This window comes from Tenebrio molitor, chromosome 6 (genome assembly GCF_963966145.1).
Source record: "Tenebrio molitor chromosome 6, icTenMoli1.1, whole genome shotgun sequence".
In the NCBI taxonomy this organism is placed as follows: Eukaryota; Metazoa; Arthropoda; class Insecta; order Coleoptera; family Tenebrionidae; genus Tenebrio; species Tenebrio molitor.
Window position 1 is genome coordinate 10,388,124 of NC_091051.1, and position 19,915 is coordinate 10,408,038.

A 19,915-nucleotide genomic window follows, 5' to 3' on the forward strand; every position below is an offset into this window, starting at 1 on the left:
AAACAAAGTTGGCAATATAATTATTAATAAACAACATAATTTAGTTGACGCTAAAATGAAAAATGCTCTAGTTAAATGTTTTGAAGAGATAAAAGGGTTGGCATCGAAGTTAAGTAATAGAAAAATTGATGAAAAAGTAGGAAATATTTTTACGGCAAGTGCAAAACGGAAATTGACCGGCACAGAGAATAATAACCTCACAAATACAACCTGATGCATTGTTCACCAGTGTTGCCGGTTGTAGAATGCAGTGTTGGTGGTATTTAGAATTGAGACAGGCTTTAGATGTCAATAAAAAAATGTTTTGGACAGTTCTGATTAAAACACTGAAAGACTTACGTTTATGTAAGCAAGATTATCTTATGTGAATCGACATGAAAGAGTTCTGCTCACACTTGATAATAAATTGATGAGGTTATCAGCGTTATCGGCGTGTTTTTTTTTTTTTTTTTTTTTAATAATCTCTTAATTCATAATTTAATGCTAAACGTTTAAAATTGCGCATTTAAAATTAAAAAAAATACCTGAGAAATTTTTGAGTTAAAATAAGATAATGGTAAAATATTTTTACCAGTGCATTTAACTACGAAGAATATAAAAATTGTAACTGTTGCAGATTGCACTTGCAGGGTTATATGTTTTGATGATAATTTACAAATTTAGAGTTTATCGGTTTGGGTCAACTGATAAGCCAAGAGTTGAAACCAACAAATTTGTAACAAAATATCGCGTCTGATTGTAAGCAATAAATCAAGAATAAGAGTGAATTAATCCTACAAATCTAAAAAAAAATATATAGCGGTGGTCATGTAAAAATCGGTCGATTGTGAAATCTAGAACCATAGTTATTTCAAAGGGATCTGTCTTCAGTTCTTGTTCTTGTGCAAATGTATTTTATTAAAGGATGGGCACTAGTCTGGTTTACAAAATAGTGGGTTACAGTAACATTTTAGTTATTTTTATTTGGGAAAAATATCCAAGTTATGCCATTATTCACACTATAAATCTGAACTTTAAAAAAGAAATCGGTGAATGTGTTGCAATGTTTTAAAAATTATTTATGGTTTGTGAATAACTTTACATAGAATTAGCATTAATTCAATTTATGCTGAATATTAGAATTGGAAATATTTCATAAATATGAAAATTTCACATTATCGTTTGCTATTTAACAACGCACTACAAAATTTTGACGTTTTATCCACTGAAGGAATTCTCACTGTCCAATATTTCTCAGTCATAGTATAATTTTTTTCGTTTTTCAGACACTTCGAACCCTTCTGACAGGTTCTAAAAACGCAAAAGTGCCACAAGTTTTTGTTTGTTTCTACTTGAGACATCTATTTGTACTGAAAATAGTAATAACAGTTACAATTTTTCATTTTGATGCAAAGTTGTATCAACTAGTCGCGCAACAGGTCGTCATTTTGTAAATTTTAGTGCGAGCGCGCACGAGACCTGAAAATGATGTAAAAACTAGTTCGTCCTGAAAACGGGAACTAGATGGTTTGATTAAAATTAGTTTGAGCACTTGAGCGACCGATCGCAACCACCACGACACGTCGAAGATCGCACCCCCGCAGGTTCCGCCACTGTCACAGTCACCACCGTATCAATTTCAGTTTATCCAGACGCCTAAACAAACATTTAGCAACTCCGACAACTGTGAACTGATGATAAAAATTCGGGGGCCCCATCACACCCGAAGGTCATCATTGAATATTTTCGCCACTGACGCACCGACCGCTACGAACCGCTCGATCCTGCAGCCTCCCAGGACCTGTCGCAGGCTGCTTCGCGAATGAACAGCAGGAAGGGTCTGCGAATCGTGCAACCCACCGCAACTTCGACCGCGTTCGGTTTTTGCACACGTCCCTCCTCGGCAATTCGCCTGACACACGTTTTGCAATATTGCGCTGGTCAGGATTCAATTCCTGATCACGGCCAATGTCCTTATGGTAGGTCGGCTGTCCTAGCGGTATTTTGCGTAGCGTGCTTTAAACCGGTCGCAAGGACGAATTCGAGTGCGAATTGTTACGGGGTGAAAGACAACAGTGCTGCCAACCGACGATATTTCGAAATATGACAGACGGCAGGATTCGATCCGCAAGACGGAGGACTATCAATTATTTATGAAATTTGTGGACGTACAGTTCGATGCACATACGAGTACTTGTCGCGGCGTACAATAATTAATGATTTTGCCATGTTCTCGCAGTGGTCCACAAGTAAGTACACTTTTACAAATACGTATACGTAAATAGATCCTTGATGGTGAACCTTCACGATGTTTACAGTGCGATTAAAAATCGCCTTGAAACGATTTTTACGCAGCCCCTCGAGTTCCGTTCTTCTAATCTCGCTTCTTCTTCCCCGCTATTCTCGATCTGTCGGGAACTTTTGACTCCAGCGAACTTTGACCGCTGATAAACCTGCCATGATTTATTATCACAAGCCTTTTTGAGACCGATCAATTAACGCGTGCAACCACATATTTTTTACTCGGAGGGAGAATCGAAAATTTTTATCTGCAGCAAACAGTAAAGCCGTGTAACGGCCGTTTTTCCATTCTATTGGCTGACCGATAACAAGTGATTGAACCAGGGATTTAGGAAGGTACCGTTGCTGGCTAATGGAATGTCATGTGCGATAAACTATATCAAAATATATCGAAAAGGGGACGTTGAACTTGGTCATTTTTTCTTATTGTACGAATCGTGCGTCATGTTTGGGTACACAGAAAAGTGGAAGAATTTCGAATCGTTCGATAAATAATTCGCCGGTGCCGGGAATGTCGACGACGTGTTTGTTGAAGATGATATTTATCACTGCGAGAACATTGTGTATCGTTAAAGCAAATAATAGAATGTGATTATTTGTTTATTGCAACATTAGAGATACCAACGGACACCAAACAACGAACTCGAACACCTCGCTTGATAATTTTCAAAGAGATTTATAAAGGAAAGCCGATTAAAACGCATTTTCACCGTGGACTTTCTCCCAAATAAGATTTACGAATACATCACACTTGACAACGTTCAACAAATACTAATGATAATTACCGACATTAATAACGCAGTTGGTGTGGTTCGTCATAAAAATTTACGAACAACATGCGTACTTCCAATTAAAGTTTTACGATAGATGCTCTTATGTAAAGATTGATACCACCCTCAAGGGTCACTGGAAACAAAGAACAGTCAACTTGAAATTCGCTTCTTAGTTTTGTTGTTTGATTGAAAAGTGGCCCAAGGCATTTTGATATCTGTGTCAACAAGGTTCTTCTGACTTTGGCTTATTTGTAAATTGTTAACGTTGCGCACAGAAGAGACAAACAACAATGTACATATTTCTAAAATATTAATCTACCAAAATAAAAAATTTACATATTCTCTATTTATAAAAATGATTTAATCTGACACAAAATAAAAAACTTTTTAACATTTATCGATCAATTTAACATGCAGACCAAAATGATTGAAAACATAATGAATCTAGACCTTTTTCTCTATGATAGCTCCTCCACATTCGAAAGTAGAATCAATACATTTCTTAACCTTTCCTTGACTAATATCTTCAAAGTGAGGTGAATTTTCTCAAATAACACTTACTTGCAAGACAACATATCTTCAGTTTGTCTTTTCATTGGTTCCACATATATTCAATAGGATTCAGGCCCGGTGATTGAGCTAATCAACGGCTACTTTTCTGTCCTGCAATCATTTATTTTTTTTTCAGTTCTTGTCTTGCTAAAATACGAACTGAAACCTCTTATTGTTTTCTAGATATGAAAGCGCAATAACCAGTTTTATAAACCAGGTGACTCATTTAGGATTCTATTCGAAATATTGAACTCATTCTATCGGAAAGCTTTCTTAAAACGTGATGGATCCTGTTATTGTTTTTGAGATCACACCTGATGCTAGTTAATCCTCTTACCCATCGAACTCCATTAGAGTCGGACCTTTTTTTGTTTCATGGCTAGATAAAACATTATCTATGTATTTTTTTTTGTCGGCTAATCAAACCATTTGTTGCAAAAGCTATTTGTTTTCCTCGTAAATTTTTTTCAAAAATTTCGATTTTTTTCTTTACACAAATAAAATGTTGATAGACCACCATTTTTACATGAATAAACACAGTCGCTTTTATAACGTCCATTTTGTCATGAATTTATTTGATTTCTAAAATTATAATTTGTATCAACTCAGCAAAAATTATAGCAACTGTTGTAATAAACATATGTATGTAATCCAAATATAAATTGGAATTATTTTTTTTATCACATATTTATCTATATGTATATTAATAACAACCAATCTATATGTTGTTTTGACATTTACAATTTCTTTTGTTAATACATAATGGTTAAATAGCTAATTGCAATTTGTTTATTTTATCAAATGGAATATCAACCAGTTCTATGGTTTGTAATATCTACACTAAGAAAAAACTTCTTTATAAAACAATAAAATAAAATTGTGTACCACGTAAAGATGTGTCTTTTTTCAAATAGTTGTTTATCTCATACCCCAAATAACCGAGCACAAAGATAAACTGAAAATATCGAATGTTCATTTAAATTTCTCCTCAAAGTTGGCATTGAAGAGTCGATTGTGAACGCACCACTCGTCAGTCTGCAGAGTAAAAACCAAAAACACAAACAACCCCAAAAAGTGAGGTTAGATTTAGACAGCTGATCTGTAATCCGTGGTGCGTTCACAATCAACTCGTCAACGCCTACTTTGAGGATGCATTTAAATGAACACCCGATACATTGCATTTTGTGACCCACCTTGTATTTCCATCCTCCACTGATTTATACTCTATAAATAGTTATACTTATGTTCCTTTATACGCCTGCTTTATAAAAAGGTGTTCCCCCTACAACTTCCAGATTAGATTAATTCCTATTAAGTAGGTATAGTTAGTCTGGAATATTTTATTTGCATAGTGAAGCTGTCTGATTTTAAATACATCCGCATATCTGCCGTGCTCTCAAATCGTTAACAGATACAAGCGAGATAAATTTGATTTAGTGGAGAATTTTAATAATTATTGACTAGTGCAAATTGTGTTTAACTGAACTGTGCGCGAATATTTTCTGCCATCATCGATTGAATACTTCGTGTAAAAATTGCCACCAGAAAATAGGTTTTCCTTCTGAACTCCAAGTATGACCCGACTAACTAATTGAGTTATAAAAGTAAAGGTATCGATAAACTTGTTCCGGTATAACACAGGTGGATCATTAATAAGTTATGCTTATTAGATTCCCGGTCAAAGCAAAATTAATTTCTTTCGACACCGTTTAGATGGAATCGGTCCTATCTGATCTTCTGTAATTTATTAAATGTTGACTGGTGATTGTTAGATTGCCCCAAAACATTAATATTTTTTTGGAGAATTGCTATTCTCTAAATTTTGTTTTTGTGAGTATTTTAATAATAATCGATTTATTACAAAACAAGTGTTAGAGTACGAATAAAATGTTATTTGTGTGGTTACTGATTCGAGTGTACTATAGAAGTCATCGGATTTGTCATGTGAATACAGGACGGTACAAACAGCGCGATGAATGTCGAAAATAATCCAAAACAAACAAGACAGTCTGACAAACATATTTATCTTGGGAATTTTTTAAATTTCAATGTTAACCTTAGTTGCGAAGAATTTTTGTTATTCGAGATCGCGTGTATCCTCTTGAAACGGTGTGGGAAGCCTGAGGACGCGATCCTTAAATGTCAATACCGTCGATTGTTGATTTTTGTGTAAACTCGCAACCGTCGGTGTCAACAGAAATTAGCATTTAATTCGTTGTAGGTACTTAGCTTGCAAATTGTCGTCTGCTGACGTGTTAGCGGACGTGTAAATAATAATTTATTGACAAAATAATAAATTTTAAATCGAAAGGGGTCCGCTTAACGGGCGATTGATTGGTGGAAGGCGAATTGGGTATATACCAAGTAATCGTTTCGGCCGACATCCTTGTGCTATCCGCTGCCCACGCAAATTGCGCGACCTTAAGACCGCCCGAAAATTTTTTCATCCCATTTTCCACAAAAATAGGCCAATAGTAATTTCTCGTCGTGAATAATTGATCGAGAAAACCTCACTCGGTAATAATAATTAAGGAAACTTCCTTGCGACCACGCAAAATCATTAATAAATTGTGTGTGTGGTATTGGAACGCTATTATTACGCATTGAAATAATGAAAGCCGGGGTAGCGACGCACATTTCGGCATGCTGATATATATTTATATCTGTGGCAACCGCGTAGAACACTGTGACTGTGTCTGCGGGGTTTTATAAATAATAGATAGGGGCAGTTTGCATGCTGGTCGGAGTTTTGGGACACGCATCCCACGCAGAGAACGATTCGCGTGAGCGATACGATCTCCGATAAGGTCGCTTGCAGAATGCATAACAGCCTTCGGAGGTGCCCCAAAAAGGGCCGGCGGTGCATTTTTGTGATGCGACGCCCGCCCACCTCCAGGTCGATACCGCTTTCCTAATTTTCCACCCAAGCAAGAACCATCCGTTCGAAAACGGTTTGTAGTGTGCGTATTCCCTTGGTATTTATATCGATCTTCCTGTAAGCAAAAATGACGCACACGTTGCGTGTCCAGATCCAAACGTAAAATATAGCATAAACCGCATAAACATTAGGAAATAAAGGCACGTGTAATGGCTCGGGGCTATTTTCAACGATACGTTAATGCAATTTTTGCATTTCATTGTTAAATTTTACCAAGTGGGTCACCGGCTTTCCCACCCGTTGCCGCGGACACCCACGAGAACTTAGATAACAATAAAATATCGATGAAACATATTAAAGGTGTTGTGGTTGATCGCCGGAAGTGTTCTAGCAAATTAAAAACTCTTGATTGTATCTTTAATTTAGGGTCTTCCGGTTGTTCAGACTAGGAGGTTAAAGTTCACGTGTGCGAAAAACAAAGAACACTAACACAACGGACACAATTCAAAATAACCAAAATCTAAATCGTAACCGACGCAACATTTTTTGACCGTTTGAGATACTTTACAGAGATTTTTTTATTTTTCTTTTGTGGAAAAAATTACGAAAGCACTTCCGGGAAAATGAATACATTTTTTCGTTGTTCAACAAGAGATAAAGATAGGTGCTGAGTAAATAAATAAAGTCGTCTATATATTTCACTATTCGAGAAAAAATCTCAAGGAGATGATATCATTTATTTTGTATAGTTCTTTTTACGGAATTTGTTGTTAGGTCCTATCTAAGTAAATAGTGTAAGCTGTTCGGTTAAAAATATTGTGACGTCTGTACCTACTAAATACGTAACTATAAATTTTACGATTAATTTCATTTTAATTAAGATGCAGGAGTAGTATTTCTTAAGCTAAAAAATTTAAAATAGAAGCTATGCAGGACCGACTCTAGGTATTACCAGCAGATGTGCACAAGATTTCCTCTGTTTGCAAAATATTAAAATATTATTTAAACTAACTCTATTTTTTAAACAAAACTAAAAATTTAATTTCAATTCACGTTGTTTTGGCATAATGGGAGGCCATGGAAATTTAATTTGGTAGTAAAGGTGTCTGTTGAATTACGTTATTTTTTTCTAAGTTTGAGGTTATAAATAGCGTCAATGTCTAGCGTATTGTTGTCAGTTTTACTAGTTTGTAATTGAAGAATACTCAGACATCGCGGGAAATTCAGCAACATGTTAGGTATGTTCATTTTGATAGGTCCACACGTCAGGCACTTTAGTGACGGAAATCAAACAGTGTGTCCAACGTTAAAAAATTATTCATGGCCAAAACAACGTAAACGGTGTTTAGGTGATAGCTTTTGCTAAATTAACAAATAGAAAATGTTTCTATATTGTGTGAACTTTTTGATAAGCACCCCATGTTCTAAAAAGTGTTTTTGAAATACATATACAGGCTGTTTGATAAAAAACGCCTCAACCCATAACTTTTTAATTTATTATCCGATTTCAATGAAATAAAAAACCAAAGATATGGTTTTTCATGCGCTACGAAGTAGCCATAAAAAAATTTTTTTGGTGTTATTTTCAGTAGCTAACGATAGTCAACTTTTTTTTTTAAATAGACACATGTAGTTTTTTAAGCTCAGTCTGGTAAAGTTTTTTTTTCTCAATCTAATGATGTATTAAAAGTTATCGTTTGGTCCAGAGATGACTGAAAAAAAAAATAAAACAATTTTTTATTGTGGTTCAGCTTATTATGAAATTTTCAAGTGTGCCGCGAAAAACAATTGGAATACAAATAGCAACAAATGTCAAGTGTGAGTTTGAAAATTTTCAGGTGCAATCTTGAAGAGTTTTATTATTACTTTCTTAGAAAACATGAATAATAATAATTATTATTATTATTTTTTCTATTAACTTTTTGTTTTTGACGAATTACGATTTTTATTACACTCGAACATAAAATAATAGTCAAATGACTGCTATCCTGCATGACTGACAATGTTATTTTATAATTAAATAAAAAAAGTTCAAAAAAGCAGATGAAAATTTCTAAGCTGACGTTTAGATGACATTTATCGTACTTTGTATTCCGATTGTTTTCCACAGCACTCTTAAAAATTTAATAAGCTGAACCAAAAAAAAAATGTTTTATTTTTTTTCAGTTAGCTATGAACCAAATGATAAGTTTCAATACATCATCAGATTCAGAAAAAAAAAACCTTACCAGACCATGCCTAAAAAACATGTGTCCATTTAAAAAAAAAAAGTTGACTATCGTTAGCTATTGAACATAACGCCAAAAAAATACATTTTATGGCTGTCTAGTAGCGCTTGAAAAACCATATCTTTGATTTTTTTGCTCATTGAAATCGGGTAATAAATAAAAAAGTTATGGGTTGAGGCGTTTTTCATCAAACAGCCTGTATTCTGCTAATGATATTTTTTTTCTAAGTAAAATTTGACTTGAATTTTTTTTGTTCTATAAAATACAGTTTTAATTTTTAATTTTTTCCCAGATTTAAATATCAAAAACCCTACTCAGTTCTGCAGCCGTTCAAAAGACACCTGTCCCAGAAGGATTAAGGAAGTTGTAATTTTCAAAATTGGTATGGTATATTTTAAGTAAATTGAAACGCCTAAGAAACCGCTATAATTTTCAAACATCTCTTTGAATATTTAATCGATTATAAAAACATTAAGACTTTTTTAAACAATTATATTTGTGTTTGTTAGTTTTGAGCCAAGTCATGTCTAAAATAAATACAAGAAAATTTTAACAATAACTAGAAATTCCATTAGATGTGGGGATCTTCCACAAGATAGCAAACACTTCCTGGTGGTCTTTCGGCCAATTCCACGAGCGTCAATTTCTGAAAAAGCTCCAGGGAAACCATTACCGCGACCCCCCATCGTCTGTCATTAGTGAAAAAAAAATCGTCCGATCGCGATCGATCGGCGGGGGCAAAATCCAATGGGAGTGACATTACGTTAATCGTATTTCCGTATAATGGTATCAAAATCTTGTTTGCGACCTTGTTGTGAATGTTGTGATGTGCGATGTGTGTGTATAGTAAGTTGCTAAACCGTATCGATACGTAAGTACTAATCAATATGTGCGAGTCATAATTGCGTCCGGTTTTCACATTTTAAATTGCCTTTTAATCGATTCCGGCGAAAACACCAGGTAGGTCTACGTCACAACAATTATCTGTAATTTTTCGACTGTCTCGTCCCGACAGCCCTATTGGCAAGATGGCTGGCTTCTGGTAAGTGATATGTTCTTGCGGATGTAAATATGTGTGCGTATGCGACCAAGTCGACTGGTTGAAGGAAGCGCTATAAAATGCAGCGACCGGTATATAGTGGTTGTCCTTGGCCACCAAACCACACTTAACTTTTTCGTGGGGTCTTTTACACTCCGGTGATGCAGCCCCCCTTGCTCTTCTCCGTACATCGAATATGCACTTTGCCCGCTGCGAGACGGTTTTGCCTCGAGAGCGATTGCCACGCGGATGTCCTGCAGGTGCATCGAAAACACGCGAAAAAGGACCCCGCGTGCGAACTGCAGCGTTGCCCGCACGACTGCAGAACGGGCTCGCCGGAAATATGAAGGTTTTACGCAAATTCCACGCACGAACAGATCCGGGTTCACAAAATTGTTCCAAAATTAAAAGGACACTGCGTGACGGGCGTTACGCAGGGAAACTTTGACGGATAAAATTTTTGTGTCTGAGTTTTCACAAAGTTGTCGGGAAGTTTGTTGAAGTTTTTCTGGATTTTTGTGAATTTACTCAATGGAATTTATTGAACAATAGGTTATTGTTTACAGGTGATGCTCATTAAAAAACAGTCATTGTTCGTTCACGTTCATCTCTATACGTTCACATCTGATTGTGAGATTCTTAAATCGTAATTATTTTTGGTGTTGTGGCTCATCATGCTAGTGAGATAACAAAAAGTGATATTTATAGGATATTTTCATTTTAAACTTATGGAAATCATTTTTGAATGGACTATTTTTCATTTTTTATTATTATACACATATTTATAGTTTAAAGATAATTGGTGTGGGTTTTTTATGTTTATAAAAGTTTTATACATAGACCAACACTAGGTTTTCATGTTAGTTTTCACCAAAAATAAACCGAAATATCGACAAAAATAAATACTTTGATCAAAGTGGTTCGCATCAGATAGAATGAGCTGATTATTTTTGAAACATTTAGTGTCCCAAAAATATGTATAATCATATTTGCTAAAAATATAATCGGAAAAATAAAGACAATAACTTCTTGTGTGTTACATAAATCTTTTATAGGTCAATTGTAACTGTCTCTTTTAATAGAATAAGGTAGATTGACGTAACATTTCATTATATCGTAGACAAAAATATTAATTTAGCGAAATGTTACTCTGGCAATCGTCGCTGCTTCTCTTAGACCAAAAACATGACAAAAGTTATCACATGACTTCCGATATACATTTAAAAAAAAAACATTAAAAATATTCAAAAATAGGGTTTGTGTTGGATGTATTGAAAAAAGTTGTAGCAGTAAGTTGCTTCTAATTTCGTTGCAATGTGTAAATTTTCAGAATAAAATTCGACAAAAAATAATTCATTTATTTTTATCAAAATTGAAAAATTGAATTTCAAATTTACCGAGTCGAAAATTTATAAAGGAGCAAATCTGAGCTTTCAACATATTAAACTCTCAATAAATTTTCACCAGTCCTATCAAGTGACAACTTCACAGCAAATTTTTTTCAAATTTTGTCCTGAAATTTTCCACATGGATATGTATCTCATTAAAATCAACCGTTTCCTATAATTATTTTCGATATATTTAACACAAATCCTATTTTCATATTTTGTAAATGTCAAATTTCAGGAATACCGGAAGTCACATGATAACTCTTATCAGTCGTATTGTTGGTCGTTAGATAACGAGAGATGATTGCCGTAATACAATTTTTGCTAAATCAATGAATTAAAAAAATGTCTTCTTGGGAAACACTGCATGGAGCACTTCAGTTCTTTTATTACTACCCCTATTGTACGATTTGTTTGAATAGAGCGAAAAACTTATTTAAATGTAATTGTTACGCAAAGTAGGAGCATGTATCTCATGTTGACACTTGAGATGAACTCATTCAGATCATAATTAGATAAAAAGTTTATTTTTAATAAACGAAATTGTTATGTAAAGCACAAATTATTTATACGTGACATCAGAGCCAAAAAGAAAATTTCTAAAAATTATTGAGAATTGTCTATCTTGGAATTGTTAAAAATAATAGATATGAAGATTCCATAAATACTGAATTCATAAATAATTATTGGATAATAATATTCATATTCGCACTTAATAAAATCAAGTAAATAAATTATGAGTTTGTTTCTATTTGCGGGAAAAAATGTACGGTATTATTAAATAATAATAAACAAATTTTGTTTCAAAATCAAAATTCTACCACCTGTTGAATTATGTTGGCAGAAAAAAAGAATCCCTAGAATAAGTTTTATTTTTTTGAGTTGGCCCAACCTCCCACCAAAATTTGACATTCGGATTGTCACAAATATCAAATTAGAAAAATGCCTGGAAAAACGCTAAACTATAAAATTATAAACGTTCATCATTAACTATTCCTAAGAAATATAATAAAATGAGAATATTATTATGTTTTATTGAACTACGACCAAAACGTGACACCATCAGTGTTGGTGAATTTTTGATTTTGAAATAGATAATGTGTGAATTTAATTTGTGACGGAGTACTTAGTGATAAGACAAGAATTCGTTTATATTTTTTGTAAAAATAATTTTTTTAACAGGTCGACCTGTGCTTACACTTAATTAAGATCGCTATCGAGAAAAGCTCAATTAAGCGAGTCCACGTCAAATGCGACCCAAGTGACGTCACCGTTCCGAATTCGAATTCGCTGAAACTTACCCCAAAAACGCGCTTCTGTCAGTGACGAAGGGTTGGACCTGCGGCCGCATCAAATTCGAAAATTTGCATGAGATTTTTGTAGTGTCGTGAAGCGACCGAATTCGTGTGGCGTGGGGCGGGGGCGCGGTCCCCACCTCGTTGTCCTAGTCTGGCTAGAAGTGCAGAAAAGGACGGAAAGACTGCATCCATCGTATCTATTTGGCCCTAGTGCGATCCTATAATAGACACCTTACCCCGCGAGTCTGCTACTTACCCCCACCAGACGTAGTCGCGATGGTCTCCCGCACCCCCGCTTGTTGCGTGTGTCTGATATCCCAACCCCCACTAAACGTGGGGTTTCGATAAACATTTTTCAGAATTCGTGCGGGCGTTTTGATGAAAAGTCGTGTTGGTGCGTGAAAAAAGTGCGCGCAGTGCGTGTGCATCGAACGTCATCATCGCATTTCGGTATCATTTCACTATAGTTTGGCCCGCTGCAACGTCATTATAACTGCTCAATAGTTTTTTAAATTGACTGTATTAATGCTCTAATATGACACTACCCGAGCTCGTGCTGCAGTGCTTTTAGGACTTTTGTGCGATTTCTCGGTGATTCCCCATTCCGTAAGTCCCAATTCATTTTTTTTTCTTATTATTATTTACCCACCAAAGAAATAACGCACTATTCTTAGCCGAGATCCAGACCGCGACCATGTTGGAACCATTTCCATTTTTAAATGCCTCAAAAATTGTTTCTGTTTTGTAGCGCGAATGTTTCTTTGGCGGGTGCGTATAATATAAATAAGGGTTAGGCGGGGTACGGAAACGCTCAAGCCAATGGAAATGCCGTCCGCTTACGGGACGGGGTGAATTCGTGCTAAACAGCAAAACTAGCTTTTAGTTCGACGTCACCAGTGTTGATGTGAGGGTTGTGTTTTGCCAGGTCGGATTTTCTGCTTGCGTAATTATTGCCTTATTTTTACCACCCCTGCAGCGAATTTTTTGTCGAGGGCGCACCTGGAAGTTGATTAGTTCGATGCGTGCGCGCCGAACCCACCACCTATTACCACCGTAAAAATTCAATTCTTATTTGTTGCAAATCGCACGCAAATTTTATATTGCATGCTCAAATCGAAAATATCAGACAGAATCGACCACCAATTATTCTCATTAGTTGCATGCGACACACTATTTTTAGCTAATTGTCAAAAATTAAAAGTCGATTGACGTATTATTCCCCAAACAAGAAAATTTTTATCCACGCACAAATATTTGTCACTATTTGGCATTGGCCACTTTTAACAGCTAAACCTGTTTGACGAATTGACAAATTATGATTAGCTAGTTTAATGAGGGTGATAACAAGATAAACCAAATTTTGTAGACTTCACAACAGTACAAGCTCATTTTTTTTAATTTCAGACGAATTTTATCATAATTTAATATTAATTCCTATCAAAAACCGCACAAGTACTTTTGATGTTCCATTATTGTACATTTTACTGCACTAGTGAATGTATTCACCAAATCTCGTTTCCGAAAAATATGTTTGTTACGGCGACGTAAAACAAATGGCCTTGTAATATTTACAACACTTTCATAGCTTTTCTCTTCGAGGTTACCCATTTATTTAAGATGTGATTTATTTAACATCCGATTATACGAATTCTCCTGGTTTTACACCAACAATTTAATGTAAAAATCATTAAAAATTAAAATCTTGATCAGAATTTGTTTGAAACTTTGTCACGAAAGTATGACCACTTAAAAACTGTTACGTAAATTATCAACATTAAGAGATTAAAATTAAGAGATGCAAATTTTTATGTTCAGAATCGTTGACGTATAAGAACTGGAGAAATCAAAAATATATTGGTAGAATGGTAAATCTAATGACGTGTTTACCCAAAAAATCACAACTAAATAATCATGATTTCTATTTTTTATATAAAATAATAGACGTGCTTGGGCAGGCTAATATAAAATGTCATAAAATATTGACTAAATGACAATTAATTTTAGACACGCCCACCGATAAATACTGGACAATCCAAGAAGTCTTTTCTGATTATCGTAATAACTATTATTCTCTTATTATAATAAATTATGATTTGAATCCTGAATTCTTGGACTTGCACCCTCAGCTTTGCTAATAAATATCTATGTAAATTTGTTACAGTGTACAATTTGATTAGCAAATTATTTATTCTGATTAATGAACTTTAGCACTTTGTTTAAACTATCTTAAATTAGACAGTTTACACAGAATAATCTTTATTTGTTATTAATAATAACAATACAATCGTAAGAAAAAATTCTTTTAGTTGAATGTAACAACAAACATTTTTTTTTTAACTTAAACTCGTTCTCGGCTGTTGAAAATATCATTATGGTAGCGTGTACGTCAAATGAACATTTTAGACGAAACACGTAATTGTCATACTGTTTGAAGACCATTTATATTGATTTTATTAATAATACCATGCCTACTATACAGTATTGCACCAATCCGGTGCATTCTATCTCATCACTTTCTTGTTCCCTATTTGAATGATAAAATTATTATCACTATCAATATTGTTATTTAAAAATGGCTACAAGGCGGGAGCTTTCTGTTTTGCTGCAACTTTAGCCTACCTGTAAATTTGAACGAATGATTTAGCGATGAATTTGTCTTCTTCGGGCTTGAATGTATTTTTTGTTTCAGCCGCTTGAGAGGCAAGTCCATCGCCGTGAAAATGTGCGCAGCTCAGCAGTACTGCCTTAGGTGGAACAACCACCGTTCGAATTTACTAACCGTGTTTGACGAACTCCTTCAGAACGAAGCTTTCACCGATGTAACGCTTGCCTGCGAAGGTGGCAATCCTATAAAATGTCATCGAATGGTTCTAGCCGCCTGTTCCCCCTATTTCCAGAACCTCTTTACGGATCTGCCGTGCAAGCATCCCGTCGTGGTATTAAAAGACGTAAAGTACGTCGAAATCAAAGCGATCCTGGAGTACATGTACAGAGGTGAAGTGAACGTTGCCCAGGATCAACTCGCCGCTTTGCTCAAAGTTGCTGAGGCCCTGAAAGTCAAAGGTCTCGTAGAGGAGAATAGATCCAGCGGTACAAGTTTTTCTTGTAATAGAGATGAAGAACCGATGGAGCATTCACCTACTGGGACCAGCAATTCGAATTCTAGTATTCAAAATGTGCACAGCAGCAGCAATAATTCTCCGCCGCATTCTACGAATAATCATTACAAGAGTCCTTATAGTAGTATGTACGGGGGGAAATCTGGGAGTATGGATAGAAACTCTCGAATGAATCTACCCATATGGGCAGTACCTGGTTTGCCCATACCGCCTCATTCTAATACTGTTCCTAATCAAAATCATCCCCATGCTGCAGCTACCGCTGCAGCCGCCATGTTGAGCAGTTGCTACGAAGCTGCTACTGATATGTCTCCACTGAGGCGGAAAAAACTATCCAGTCTCTTGATGAATAGAGACACTCCTATTTTGAGGACTGTTCTAGGACAAGGTCAAGCAGATTCGTCGCAACCTGTCAGCCTAGTTTGTCATCCGGACAGTCATGATCAACAATCGAACGGACCCGAGCGTATGGAAAAGGTAATTCCAACAGACTGTCCAGATTCTTACGAAAGTATTTAAATTGCTTTTGCAGCACTTGAAGAATGAACCCTCCGAAGACGCGCAGTCCCCGTACACGGATTTCACGGTGATGAACGACGAAGAAGAAAAATCAAAATTAGCGATTCCGTCCTCTTCTCCCCAATCTTACACCAACGAAATGCGAGCGGTGTCTTCGGGGATTGCGACCTACGTCCCGAATCAAAAACCCGAATGGAAACGGTACAAGCAATACACCAGAGAAGACATTCTGTCGGCGATTGACGCCGTGCGAAACGGTATGTCCGCGCTTCAAGCCGCGCGAAAATACGGAGTCCCGTCGAGGACCCTCTACGACAAGGTGAAGAAGCTCGGCATCACGACGAGTCGGCCGTTCAAGAGGGGGTCCAACGGGAGCCCGGCGTGTTTTCCTTACGGACTGAGCGGGACAGGGTCCCCGTACGGGGGACACATGTCCGAGACCGACGACCCCCCGACCAACAACAATACGTCTCTCCTGGATGCGACCTTCTTGCAGCACGCTTTCGAGAGCCGCGGAGGAGACGATCGGGAGGCTCTGGCGGCGATGGCGGTTGCGGCAGCAGCACACGCCGTGGTCTCGGGTCATTCGACGAGTCCCTCCAACCACGGGCACGCCACGAGCCCCAGTCCGAGTCCCACTTTGATGAAGTACATGCGACAGAACAGTCTGACGCCGTCGCCGGCTCCCGGAAGCGAGCACCATCACAGCGAGACCAACGGGAGCTCCGAGAGGGAGCGCGACGATGACGACGACCAAGTCGAGGATTTGTCGGTCGGGAGGAAGCCGGAATCACGTGTGATAATGCCTCCGATGAATCAGGTGTCGACGATAATGAAGAAGGAGGAGTTGTTGAAAGACATCATCAAGGAGGAGGCCAGGAGGGAGATAAGCGTCGAAGAGGCGGAATAGCCTCGCCGTCAAAGACTGCCGACATAGTTTTAAACCAGTGTTAAGTTTTTAAGATTATATATTTTATGTATTTTAAGGTTGCATTTGCAAAATGACTGAGTTCAGTGCAATATGTATTATCTGTGGTCACCACACCCGTACTCACTTAGGTTTAGGAGTTTAGGTATGTTAAGATTTTTTATCTCAGAGTGCCTGTTTGTTTATGCCAAGTGCGAGACCAGCTCACATTTCCTACAAGTTCCTTCACGGAATGTAACTCGTAAGACTGATAGATTTATTTCACTTCACTATGAGACTGATTCAAAGTAGCAAATTGGCGGTCTTTGTGCTTGCACTACGTAACCGGTGTTTGTTGATCGTTGCTGATCTTTGGAAAAAAGAAAAAAAACATGTAAATAGTTTTGCTGAGGGGCACTAAGCCTATTAGAGAGGAGCTGGCAGTGTTAACTTGTTACGCGTTATCATGGTTTTCGATTTTGTTGCGGCCCTCTATAATAAATTTAAAAATTAAACATAGTTTCGATGTGATTATTGGCTTAAATTACAAATAATTGGTTTTGGGTTTTTAGGCTTGTATCTTACTGGATAGGAATAGGTAATGTGTAAGATATTGTTTAAAAAATGAGTTATAGACAAGGGATTACGAGGAGATCAGTTGTATCGATATGATGTAGTTGCGATGTATTTAGCGTACGAGTGTTTTGTGTAGCACTATTGAGTCATTTGAAGCACCTCAAAGGTACATAATAATTGTCAGTGGTAGTTGCACGATGCCATAGGTCCTCATGATGGCCGTTGTCTAGCCATAGCTGTGATTTTCCTAGACTGAACACATCACTAAACAATACACACATCCGTTCTTTGTCGATATGAATTTAGACTGACAGGTCTAGTCACCAGATTCATTGCTGCAGCTCATCGATTTTATTATTAACCAAAAGTGCAATTCTTGTTGCAACACTGTATTTATTATTAACGATTTACAAGACTGAATTAACGTTATTATTAATTAATTAATTATTTTTCCTACGCGACTATAACACAACAAGATGGACCAATTTTTGAAGTAAAATTGAACTTACACACCATGTGCCTTTTACTCAGTCCAAATCTTACTGAATTACATTCCATTAGTTTTTATCAGATTCCGGTTTTTATCATCACAGGGTTCCCGTTTTCACGTTTTCATTAACACCAATACACAGTTTGTCCTGAAGTGAATTTTTGCATAGCACTAATTCCGAGTTGTATGTTGTGTTTTATTATTTTTTTGCCATTTTTATTTAAGACTGATTACTATTATTATATTATTTTGTTAATTGTTTTCCAAAGTATTGATAGTTGTTATCAGTTATACCTAGTACTTGTACTACTACAGATCTCGAATACCTAGAAGCTAATGCTTTATTCAACTACCTCAACATAAACAATTTATTTACATAAGATTTCTGCAAGTTGTATATATCAGATTTTATATATTTACATAATATTATATTCTTATTACATCAATACAAGTTGTGTGCTCATATTTTACTTTTTTATATTTGTAGATGAAAGTACTGTTAATATACATTTTTGATAATTTAATGATACAATATTATTTTATGTAACGTTATTGTTAGAAATAGTTCTATATTGCACTGCACCTATGTAATGCATTATTATAAGTAAAATTAAAACATGTATATGATAACGTTTTTTTCTTTTATTAGATACTACATAAGTACTTATTAAAAAGTATCAGATACTTTTTTTAAATAACACCTTAAATAAAATATGTATTAGGTATTTGACAACACTCATTTCAAATTTTAAATCTCCGAAACAAACCCCATTTACCATTTTACAATTAACTCTATTTTTCTTTTCATCAAAACGCAATTTTTACTTTTCTCAAGAGTCGTCGTGAATATCTTCGCCATCTATTTTTGATGTGTTGTTTAATCTATATTTAAGAAGTAAGAATATTCCTACTTTCTCGAAGAAAATGATTGCTTTCATCATATTTTGGCATAACATATAGTTATTTCAGTTGACAGTTAATCTGCTTTCTTTTTCTTCTCACATTGTTCTGTGGCTCTATTTTATACAGGGCAAGTCACATAAGGCTTATTTCTTAATTTATTTTGTACGCAACCAAAAATACTAATGATGCTGACTACTTGATACCATTTATAATGTGATTTAATTTAGTAATCAACGTAGGTATGTAATTTGGCTAAAAATGTCACAATGACATTTTCCTGTTCTGATTAATGAAATAAAAAATTAAATTCATCAACTGTCATTTTGACATTTTTAGCCAAATTACATACCTAACGTGGATTACTAAATAAAATCACATTATAAATGGTATCAAGTGGTCAGCGTAATTAGTATTCTTGGTTGCGTACAAAATAAATTCAGAAATAAACCTTATGTGACTTGCCCTGTATTTTTAATGGACAGAAAAATTTGAACATTATTTTATCACAAAAAGTACCTTAAGTTTAGTAAAAAAAATCAACGTTATGTATCTACTGTGTTTATCATTTATCTTGATTGATGTTAATAAGATTTTTACGTTAACAAAGTCAGCGTCTAGTTAATTAGCAGTTTCAAATTTAATAATAAAACTTTTATTATTTCATGTTCTGTTTTGGTAATTATTGTCATTGTCAATAATTCTTTATCGATAAGTTACTTAGTAAAAGTAATTACATTTAAATTACAAATTATGGAAATTATAGAAATTCTGTGACTACAGCGACATCTAGTATCCCATAGCTGGTTCACAAACACATTGTAATTTTTACTAATTTAAAATATATCAGTGTTAACCAAAATTATCAACTATTTTATTTACTAACTGATTAGTAATTACACAGTTATTAAGGTAAAATATTCTTAGTAATATTTTCAACACTATTCATTGTTTTTTGTACCAAACAG

General features: G+C 35.5%; 1 protein-coding gene across 6 annotated transcripts; it reads left to right on the top strand.

Annotated features, from left to right (window-relative positions):
• The first annotated feature begins 1,951 nt into the window (after nt 1-1,951).
• LOC138132534 (uncharacterized) lies at nt 1,952-18,677 on the top strand. Of its 6 annotated transcripts, none has more exons than XM_069050063.1 (4): nt 1,952-2,228; nt 9,004-9,093; nt 15,126-16,032; nt 16,088-18,677. In XM_069050063.1, the coding sequence occupies exons 3-4, from the start codon at nt 15,157-15,159 to the stop codon at nt 16,982-16,984; spliced, it is 1,773 nt and encodes a 590-aa protein (XP_068906164.1). In that variant the 5' UTR covers nt 1,952-2,228; nt 9,004-9,093; nt 15,126-15,156; the 3' UTR covers nt 16,985-18,677. The 6 variants fall into 6 exon arrangements, with proteins under 6 accessions (XP_068906164.1, XP_068906162.1, XP_068906160.1 ...); XM_069050061.1 differs by lacking the exon at nt 9,004-9,093 and adding an exon at nt 12,321-13,042 and having other exon boundaries at nt 1,953-2,228; XM_069050059.1 differs by lacking the exon at nt 9,004-9,093 and having other exon boundaries at nt 1,954-2,228.
• Nucleotides 18,678-19,915: the final 1,238 nt, after the last annotated feature.

What these genes read in the sequence shown, in the direction of transcription:
- LOC138132534 (XM_069050058.1), top strand. Translation starts at nt 9,545, where the DNA reads ATGTGTGTGTATAGTAAGTTGCTAAACCGTATCGATAC. An exon ending in TTGCTAAACCGTATCGATAC is followed by an intron (nt 9,583 to 15,125) that starts GTAAGTACTAAT and finishes TTTTTGTTTCAG; the next exon opens with CCGCTTGAGAGGCAAGTCCA. An exon ending in GACCCGAGCGTATGGAAAAG is followed by an intron (nt 16,033 to 16,087) that starts GTAATTCCAACA and finishes TTGCTTTTGCAG; the next exon opens with CACTTGAAGAATGAACCCTC.